The 10,637-nt window shown below is 53.6% G+C and overlaps 1 protein-coding gene across 1 annotated transcript in view; it reads left to right on the plus strand.

The window, feature by feature from the left end:
• Window positions 1-1,851, plus strand: part of CDH22 (cadherin 22) — a 67,312-nt gene extending 65,461 nt beyond the window's left edge. Inside the window, exon 11 of the mRNA XM_072735729.1 lies at window positions 503-1,851. Within this exon, the coding sequence (XP_072591830.1) occupies window positions 503-1,065 (563 nt within the window). The 3' untranslated portion in view covers window positions 1,066-1,851. The remainder of the gene's footprint in view (window positions 1-502) is intronic.
• The last annotated feature ends 8,786 nt before the right edge of the window (window positions 1,852-10,637 follow it).

The raw sequence follows: 10,637 nt of genomic DNA on the forward strand, positions 1-10,637 counted from the left end.
GCAGGTGCTCGGGACTTCTGGAATAGACAGAGGAGGCTAAGGCGGAAAGAGAGGTCAGGTTGAAAACATCTTTCATTCCCCTGCCCCATCTGCCCCTCAGCTGCCCCCTTTACACACACACACCCCAGGCCCCCAGGAACCTAGAGACCTCTCAGGTTGGATCTCTTCATAGAGTTGAGGATGGAGACCTCAGAGGTTGGATCCAGCCCCCCACACCCATTGAAATCTCTTAACACTGCCATCTGTGCCGCCACCCCAGCCTGGTGGCACACCAGCCTCGATTTGCACACCTCCTGAGATGGGTAGCTCACTACCTACCCATATAGCCAGTACAGTTCTGACTGTAAGAAGCGTCTTCTTGCACAGAAATCTAGGAAATTCGCACCAGCGGTTAGGCTGGGCCCGCTCCACTGTGTGTGAGGGATGGTGGTGGTGGTGGAGGGGGGGGTCCCCGGAATGCCCCGGGCCCGGCCCTCACGTGCCCCTTCTGTCTCCCGCGCAGTGCTGGTGCTGCTGATCCTCACCCTCAGGCGCCACCACAAGAGCCACCTGAGCTCGGACGAGGACGAGGACATGCGGGACAATGTCATCAAATACAACGACGAGGGCGGCGGCGAGCAGGACACGGAGGCCTACGACATGTCGGCGCTGCGGAGCCTCTACGACTTCGGCGGCGAGCTCAAGGGCGGCGACGGCGGCGGGGGCGCGGGCGGGGGCGCGGGCGGGGGCGCGGGCACCCCCCCGCAGGCCCACCTGCCGTCCGAGCGCCACTCGCTCCCGCAGGGGCCGCCGAGCCCCGAGCCAGACTTCTCGGTGTTCAGGGACTTCATCAGCCGCAAGGTGGCGCTGGCGGACGGGGACCTGTCGGTGCCGCCCTACGACGCCTTCCAGACCTACGCCTTCGAGGGCGCGGACTCGCCGGCCGCCTCGCTCAGCTCGCTGCACAGCGGCTCGTCGGGCTCCGAGCAGGACTTCGCCTATCTCAGCGGCTGGGGCCCGCGCTTCCGGCCCCTGGCCGCGCTCTACGCCGGCCACCGCGCGGACGACGAGGCCCCGGCCTCCTAGCCCCTCCGCGCCCCCCTCCGCGCCCGCCCCGCCCAGGGCCCAGGGCCCAGGCCCCAGGCCCCAGGGCCCAGGCCCCAGGCCCCAGGACGGAGCGCTTCCCCGGCTCGCCCCTTCCCTAGCCCCCCGACCCTCCCAGGGCGGCCGGACGGGAGCGGGGACTTGGGAGACGGACTCCTGGACGCCCCGCCCGGGGGGAGGGGAGGGGTGGGGAGGGGAGGGGGGTGCAGCTTCTGCCCAGACGTGCAGGGGGGGTTACCACCATCGTCGTTAAAACTGCAGCGAGACAGGGCACTGTGTGGCTCTGGGGTTAGAAGGGGAGGTGGGGCGGGTTACTCACTCCTGGCTGGGGGGGAACCCCGGAGGGAGGATGCTGCTGAGGTGCCCCCCTCCCGGGTCTCCCCCGTCGGAGTCAAGAGAGGAGGAGGGCTGTTCATTTACTAAGCGCCTACTGTGTGCTGGGACACTGTACAGAGACCGTCTTAGTCGTCGCGGAAAACATGAGGTGGGACCCTGCAGGTAACAGATGGAGAAGGCCACCCAGAGAAGTGGCTGTGGCCTGTCCAAGGACACCTAGCCAGAACGACGCGCCTCTGGCACTGACTTCCAGGCTGCCTGGCCTTGGGCAAGTTACCTCACTTCTCTGGGCCTCCGTTCCCTCGTGTGTCACATGAGGCTAATAACAGAACCTACCTCGATGAGTTGTGAGGGTAAGAAGCGGTCATACGTGTCATGTGGTTAGGACAGTGCCTGGCACATAGTAGGTGTTCAATAAATGTTAGCCTTTGATACTATTGTTATCCTTGTCGTTATTAGAAGCCCCACCCCCACCCCACCCCGTGGCTGCCTTCCTGCTATGCTCTCCCCCTTCTCCCAACATCTCCAAGGGAGAAGGAAGTGGTTCCAGTTGTCGGCTCTGCTCCTACCCAGAGTAGGGGATAGGGACATTCCCAGTGACTGTGGAGCCTTCCGGAATCTCAGGTGGAACTGGGAGAGGACCCCTGGCAGGAGTGCCAAGAGAGGACAAGCTGAGAGGCTCTAGGACTCGGGTGAGGTGGGAGAGTTGGCAGGGGATGGAGGAGCCAAAGCCACTGGGTGTGATGGGCACCTTATCTGTTTGGTCCGGGAGCCCATCAGTCTCCCCACCCATGACCCCTAAGTTAAAAACTTTGGGCTAAGTTGTCTTTAAGAGCCTCCAGTTCTAAAACCATATGATTACAAGATATAGGTTATTTGTCCTCCCAGCGCACCCCCAAGTGATTCATTCATTCAGCATTAATCAGCTATAAATCCCAGTTCCTACTAGCTGGGCAGCCCTCATCAAAGTCTTCAACTGCTGAAGCCTCGGTTTACTCATCTGTGAAATGGGGCTAATGGTAGGTAGTCCCTCCCTTAAAGACTTGTTAAGAGGCTTAAAGGAGATTATGCATGTTAAGCTCTGATCCCAGTGCCTTCCTGACACATTGGAGATGCTCAGTGGATGCTCATTAGCATTATTATGATTTTTTTTAACTCGTCCAGGGAATATTCATTGATTCCCTTCACATTTGCCAAGGTCCCCTGTGACATCCAGAGATGGTCATTATGCCCTGAGTGCCTTACCTGTATTATTTCATCTAAGCTAGATACTGTCAGCCCCGCTTCACAGGTGAGGAAACAGGTCCTGAAGGTAGTAACGCACCCAAGGTTATGCAGGTCATAAGGACTTCCTGCCTTCCTGCAAAGGGCCCACTGGACCAGGCATGGTGGGCAGAAGCAGCCAATGTAATGCCCTTGATAAGAGTTGTAGCAGAACTAACAGGGCAAGGTCCTGAAAACACTGAAGGAAGATTGAATAATTTGTGGAGGGCTTCTCAGAAGAGGTGACTCCAGCTGTATCTTAAAGAATGAGATGTATGAGATGTCTGAGCAAGCAAGAGTATTCCAAGCAGAGAGAAAGGCATCTGCAAAGGCAGGGGGAGGGGAGAGGCCAGAAGCATGTGGTGGCTTCAGGGACTATGTGTGGTCCTAGGGGCTGGATCACTGGGTGGAGGGATGGCGAGCTGCGAGGCAGGGAAGGCTGGTTGGAGGCAGGCAGGGAAGGAACTCAAAGGCCAGGCCGAGGAACTGGATGTTTCCCTGCACTTGAACATGTCTCCTGAAAGTAGATATATGGGCTGAGCGAGGTAGTCCCAAACTGGGTGACATTGGGACCCTCATCCCATGTAGGACACTTGGCCCATGGTTCCTATATCTATCTCCTCTACAAGTGGGCATGGTAACTCAGGGACCCAGGAGGAGACATGTAATCCCCTCCCTCACCCTGTCTGTTCAGCTGCCATGTACAGAATCCCAGCAACATTTCTCAGATTGGTTTTTGCTCTCTCCATTGCAGAGGAGAAACTGAGACCCAGAGGAGTAAAGTGATTGGCTCAAGGTCCCCCAGCTGGTATAGGACAGAGCTGGGACAACACAGGACCCCTAATTCCAAGTCTTTGTTCTTTCTTTGTGTCCTGGTTGCCCTGACAGATTCTGACCCTGCCAGGAAGGAGGTTACGTTCAGGTTACATGTCCAGAACGATGTAGACACACACGGAGTCACAAGCATCCTTGAACATCTTCCAAATCCCACACGTGGGAATAACCTTCCCAAGGTCACCCAAGATCCTGCCAGAAATAAAGAACATTATTCATCGAGATTCACGTTTTGAGCCTCTGGCTCTATCATTTACCAGCTGTGTGACTTTGGATATGTTATTTACCCTCCCCATGCTTTGCAGACTCAGACCACCTACTCCATAGGGTTGTAGTGAGGATAGAATGCAGGGATGGCCACTGATACCTGGTACTTATTGGGCATCTCTCATGTGCCAGGCCCTGCTCAAAGCATGTCACGTGAACTAATCCATCTAATCCCATAACCACCCAATAAGTAGCCTTCGTTTTATGGGAGAGGAACTGAGGCACAAAAGGGTTGAGTGTGTTGCCCAAGATCAAACAGCTGATAGAGATGCCAGGATTTCATCAAGGTGTCCTGGCCCCAGCACCTCCACTGTGAGGAGCACACACAGTGCCTGGCACACGGGAAGCACTGGACAAGTGGCCGGGGTGCACCCGATGTCACCGTCTATGCCTGTGAGAGCTTGTTCTTCACTCACTGCTGGGTTCTATGGCCTGTGGCAGTCCTCAAGCCTCCCCACAATTTCTTCTTATTCCGGAGTGGGGCGTGGAGGGCAAAGCAATGCTCCCTCAGCCCCTCTGCTTCCAGCTCCTGTGTCCCTACTGGACCCTGAACCAGCCTGAGAGTGAAATCCAGTGGTGAGTCCAGCCCCTGTACTGGGCGCCACAACGTGTCCACAAACACCAAGAACAGCAAGCATTTTGCGAGCAACTGTTCTGATGGTCTAGGGTCACAGAGAAGGGTCTTGTTGTGGAGTACACAGCCTTTGGCCATCTGTCTTGTGGGTTCCCACCAAATTCCCCCAAGAGTTCCAAATCCTCTCCCTGTGCCAAGCAGAGAGCACGGCCACCAGAGACCCTCCTAGTTCTAGGCTCGAATTGGCCACAGCCGACTCTACCAAAGAGCTCAGAAAGCAATGAGCCTTCCATTTACTAGGTCTGCCTTCTTTTCAAGGCATCAGGGAAAATGGAAAGAATTCCCTTTTGTTGTCATTGTCTCCATCACCGTCATCATCGCGGGATAAAGGAGGATTCAGGGTCATGAGCAAGAATTGGCATATAATTGGCCAAGAATTTTAGAGCCAGGGATATTAATGACAGCGACGACGATGGTTAACAGTGATGACGGTGACAGCACGCTTACCGAGTACTTGCTGCCTGCCAGGCACTGTTCTAAGCCCTGCACGTAATTATCACCAGTACAGGTAAAACCCATGGAGGGTGGACTCTACGTTTACTGTGTTTAGTGCTTTACATAAGTTGCGTTAATTTTAAGCAGGTACATGATTAGCCCTATTTTACAGATGAGGAATCCAGTGCTCACAGATGAGAAGAGGTTTGCTCGATAGCTCAGAGGTTGTAAGGGCGGGATCATTGCACACATGCCACCCCATGAGTCTGCACGGGACCAGGATGACTCGGATTCGGAGTGGAGTTTGGGGTGGAGGGTGGAGGGGAGAGGAGCAGCTGGTGGGAGGGGAGGGGAGGCACTGCAGACAGATGGCCGAGCTGCGGAGCGAGGTGGCTGTGGGGCCGAGGCCGCAGTGCATGCCCGGGTCTGTGTACCGATGTGCGTGCATCTGCATGTGGCTGTGGGCATGCACCGGGGGAGGGGGAAGCCGGCGCCGAGCACAAAGGTCAAGAACTAACCTCCCACCTCCCGATTGGGGCAGCTGAGAGAGCCAGCTGCTGTCATAGGGGGCGGCTAAGCGCCCGCATCCGTCAGCCAGCCCGTCATCGCTGCCCACCCCCGGGTCACGAATCAGCAGCTCCACTTACCTCCTGCCAGCAAGCGCTCTCGGGCCAGCTCTGTCACTGGCCGCTGAGCCTTTGGAAAATGTAACCCTGTCAGCCCTCACTCTGAGGGAAGGGGGTTTATGCTTCAATGCCTGCACACGGGTGCATGAGCTCGGCCACGTGCTCACACCAGCACAGGATGCACGCACGTGTGGCCCCCCAGACATGCTCCCACCTGGGTGCCCAGTGCTGACATACACATGCTCACGGCCATGCACATAGAGCATATCTGCAGGTCTGCAAATGTGGTCACAGGCTCGCACACTACGTGTACTGAAGGCAAGCTTTCATGTGTGCACTCACATTTGTACACAAACCACATACATACCTTCCGCAGGTGTGTTCTCTTACATGCATGAGCATGTGTATCCACTGATCCGCTTCCATTTTCCCACGCAAACAGGCACTCATACACATTCATGACATTCCCATGCAGTTACCCAGCACATAACTGTGTATCCCCTCAGATGTGCTTGTGCACACAAACCCCTAGCTCCACACATACATTCATACTGCCATATGCACATTTGTGTCCTTGCAGAAGAAAGCATGTGTGGCCTCAGGAACAACTGTCAGTTACAAATTCTAAATTCCAGGGCATAATGCCTATAGACCTGTATATGAGCACATAAGTCTATGTGCACGTAATAAACATGATCAATTATTTTTTTTTAATTTTTTTTTATTTATTTATTATAGTCACAGAGAGAGAGAGAGGCAGAGACATAGGCAGAGGGAGAGAAGCAGGCTCCATGCACCGGGAGCCCGACGTGGGATTCGATCCCGGGTCTCCAGGATCGCGCCCTGGGCCAAAGGCAGGCGCCAAACCGCTGCGCCACCCAGGGATCCCAAACATGATCAATTATAAGCATCTAAACAACAAGGCATCCTGAACAAGCATTCAGAACTACTCCACGCAGGGGAGCCTCGGTGGTTAGTCAGTGAGGCATCCAACTCTTGGTTTCAGCTCAGGTCATGATCTCAGGATCATGGGATTGAGACCCACTTCAAGCTCTGCACTGATCGTGGGACCTGCTTGAGATTTTCTCTCTCCCTCTGCCCCTACTCTCTCTCAAAAAAGAAAAGAAAAGAAAAACAATGATATATACCCCATGCATCTGCCTGCCTACATGTATGTACCTCTACTTCTAGACCACAGTCCTCAGGCATCTAACCACCTCCAGTCACATGTACCTTCAGACAGACCCACCATGGTTCACGCACACTACGTCACATGGGCCTGACTCACACACAAGCATTCACTCACACAGACTCGTGCATGGGGTCAGAGCCCTGGCACTCTGGTGCACCCCTTCTAGCGTGTAGCCTGCCCTGGTCCCAGATTGTCAGGTGTGCTGGGGACAGCAGGAATAGCGCCCGCACACAGAAATCGCCACTCATGCAGAATTGCATCTGCCGCAAACTTCTCATCTGCTGTGCAAATGATGATTAAATGTTATTGTGCTAGAGAAACCGGCAAGGAGGGATTCATTAGCTTTATTGTCAGGAAGGACTCCATGGGCTCCAGCGCCCAGCTCCAAGGCTGGCTTAACCCCTTGCGTGCTGGGGCTGCCATGCTTGCAGAGAATGAAGGCTCAGGAGACGGATCCCAGTGCTGGGCCCACGTGAGCCAGCCAGGGTGCAGAGAGCACTGGGGAGAGAATCATGAGTCCAGGCGCTCGCTCCAACCTCACCCCTTGTTGGCTGTGCAGCTTTGGGCTTGTTTCATTCATCAAATAATCTCTCACCCAGGTCACAGGAACATAAAAACACAGAGGCCATGGTCCCTCCTGAATGCACGGGCCTTCCTGGCTGGAACAGCTTTCCAGGCCAATGAAACAAAGACTGGAAGGCTTGGAGACATAGTAGCAGTGTAGGGCTTGTCCAGAAACACTGGGCTGGGCTGGCCAGGGCAGGTGGAGGGCAGATCTTAAGAGGCCCAGAAAGCCCTTCCAAAGAGCTTAGGCCTTTTCCCCAGAACATCGGAGAAGCAGGAAAGGTACTTAGGGTTGACAGATAAAATACAGGGTGCCCAGTTCAATGTGAACTTCAGATAAATACCAGATAATTATTTTAGCATTAGTATGTTCTAAATATTGCAGACGACATACTTACACTAAAACACTTAGTCATTGTTTATCTGAAATTCACAGTGGACTGGGAATCCTGTATTTTTATTTGCCAAATCTGGCAACTCTATATATGGATTAGCATCTTAGACAGATCCTCCTGGCTGCTGTGTCCAAGGTAGATTAGAGGGTGAGAGAAGAGAGAGGGAGATCCGTGAAGAGGTGGGGAGGCCACAGTCTCACCCTCCTCTCTAATCAAAGAGCCCTCAATTTTTAGCTGGGCACATGGCCATCTATCATAAAGACCACATTTCCTGGCCTCCCTCACAACTGTATTGTATGGACTGAGTTGCAGCCAGTACAATCCAAGTAGAATGGTCATACAGCAGCTTCTGGACACCTCCTCAAAAGACTGTTGACCAATGCCTTTTGCCTTTTCGTTCCTGCTCTTCCTCCTTTCTGCTGCGTGAACACAACTGAGACGGCTAGAGCTCAAGCAGCTAACGTGGGCCACAAGGACAAAGGCTGTACCCCATGGATGGCAAAATAATGAGCTAGGAGACCTGGTTCCTTTCAACCTCATGGGCCCACCATACCAATCCTGAACTGCTCCTATCCACACGTGGATTCCATTGAGAGAGAAATAAACTTTCAATTGTTGAAGGCACTTTTGTTTTTCTTCCCAAGTAGCCAGTCTAATTCTAGCAGATACAAGAAACTGACACAGGAATCTCAGGGAGAGACATTGAAGCTTAATCTGGGGTCAGCAACAGTGGATTTGAAAAATGTTTAAGAGGAAGACCCAGCAGGAGTAGGTGGGTGTGTAGATATGGGGAGTGGGAGCAGGAGTAGGGATGGGGGATAGAAGAGATCCAAGGCCAGAGGGTAAAGAAGGTTGAGGAGATAAGGACAATGGGGCTGGTATGGGCCTGGGAACTCAGGAGAAGCCTAGAATCCGGATCATGGGAAGTCAGTGTGGTTTGGGTAGGTTGAGTGTGAGGGGCCTACAGGTCATGTACCCTAGATGTGGAAATTCAGGACTGGTGCACAGGAAAGAGGAGGGGCTCACAAGCTCTGCTGGTCACCCTCATCTATAGGATCCCTAGAGCCATAAGAACAAGAGAGGCCTGAGCAGAGTGCAGAACTGTGGGATCAGAGGGTCCAGGGGAACGCTGAGAAAGCATCAGGCATGGATAGAGAGAGAGGAGCTATTTGGACCTCAGTTTCTCCAGCTATAAAATGGGGCAGGAGAGAGGGGTAACCTAACTGATCCCTAAAGTTTCTTCTTGATCTAACATTCAAGAATTCTTAGGTGTGATCTTAGGCCATTTATTTCCCCTCCCTGTCATCAGTTTTTCCTTTGGAAAATGGGGCTTGGGCAGCCCAGGTGACTCAGCGGTTTAGCACCACCTTCAGCCCAGGGCCTGATTCTAGAGACCCAGGATGGAGTCCCACATCAGGCTCCCTGCATGGAGCCTGCTTCTCCCTCTGCTTGTGTCTCTGCCTCTCTATCTCTCTCTGTGTGTCTCTCATGAATAAATAAGATCTTAAAAAAAGGAAAAAAAAAAAGGAAAATGGGGCCAAAAAGAGTACCTACCTCATGGGGTTGTTTGGAGGACAAAGTGACCCACACTAGCACCCAGCTCAGTCCCCACAGAGAATAAGCAAAATAGACGAGAGTTGTCAGGACATGGACTCGAGGCTGCATGTTGGCAAAGGAGCAGTGGGGATGAGTCCTCTTCCCACTCTAAGCCCAGAAAGAAGTGCAAGCCTGGGGCCCTTCGCCGGGACCTCTAGTGAGCACCTGCTGTATACAGAACACAGAGCCAGGTGGGGAAAGGGGGGGAAAATGGGGAGAAGGCACACTTACCCCAAGGAGATAAAGCCCAGCCTTGCCTGGAGAGACTGGAGGAAGCGAAGATCCAGGGACTGGACAGGCATTAAGAGGGGGCAGAGGTAGGGTTATCTAGCCCAGAGGAAGGGCCGATACTCTGAGGCCTTGGGGCTGAGGTCTCTGAGCTGGATCCCACGGGGCAGAGTGAAGATGTGCCAGCCAGCCGAGGACCCCAGAGAAACCTGTGAAATGGGCCTTCTGGGACCAGAAGAGCCTGGAAGGAGAAGTGCTTTTAACCCTACACGTCCCGGGCCTCAGTTTGGTAGGGCCACCATAACAAAGCCCAGAAGCCGAGTTGTCTAAACAAGTGGACAAGAAGGATTCATTATTTCACAGCGCTGGAGGCGGGAAGGCTGAAATGCAGGTGTCAGCAGATTTGGTTCCTTTGGAGAACTAGAGGGGAAGGTCTGTGAGAGTCAGGCCTCTCCCCAGCTTCCTTCCATGTGCTGCCTTCTCCTGTGTCTCTTCATCCCTGTCTTCCCTCTGTGGCTGTCTCTCTGTCCAGATTTCTCCTTCTTAGGACACCAGTCACATTGGATGAGGGCCCCACCCAAACTCTAGCATGACCTTATCTTGACCAATCACATCTGCAATGACCCAATTTACACATCAGGTCACGTTCTAAAGTACTGCCAGTTAGGAGAGCAGCACCCCCTAATCCCAGACTCAGCACTAGCTGTCACCACAGACCCCTTGCTGGGCTCCCTTACTGGGCTGTGTGTGTGTCCTCTGCCCTTTGGTGGAGGCTTGTGTAATCTGACAGAGGAGGCCCTGGGACCCCAATGCCAGCTGGGATGGGGTAGGGATGGACTACAGTTTCCTCTCTTGTTCTTCCTTCATATCCATTGATTCACTCAGAACCTCACATTTAGGGACACCTGGGGGGCTCAGTGGTTGAGCATCTGCCTTTGGCTCAGGGCATGATCCCAGGGTCCTGGGATCGAGTCCCACATCGGGCTCCCTGCATGGAGCCTGCTTCTCCCTCTGCCTGTGTCTCTGTCTGTGTCTCTGCCTCTCTCTCTGTCTCTTATGAATAGATAAATAAAATCTTAAAAGAAAAAAAAAAAAGAACCTCACATTTAACCACAGTCACACACAAATACGCACACACAGACTCTCCATTCAGAGAAAACCTCAGAGACCCACCCATATACACG

This window comes from Vulpes vulpes, chromosome 14 (assembly GCF_048418805.1).
Source record: "Vulpes vulpes isolate BD-2025 chromosome 14, VulVul3, whole genome shotgun sequence".
Taxonomy (NCBI): Eukaryota; Metazoa; Chordata; class Mammalia; order Carnivora; family Canidae; genus Vulpes; species Vulpes vulpes.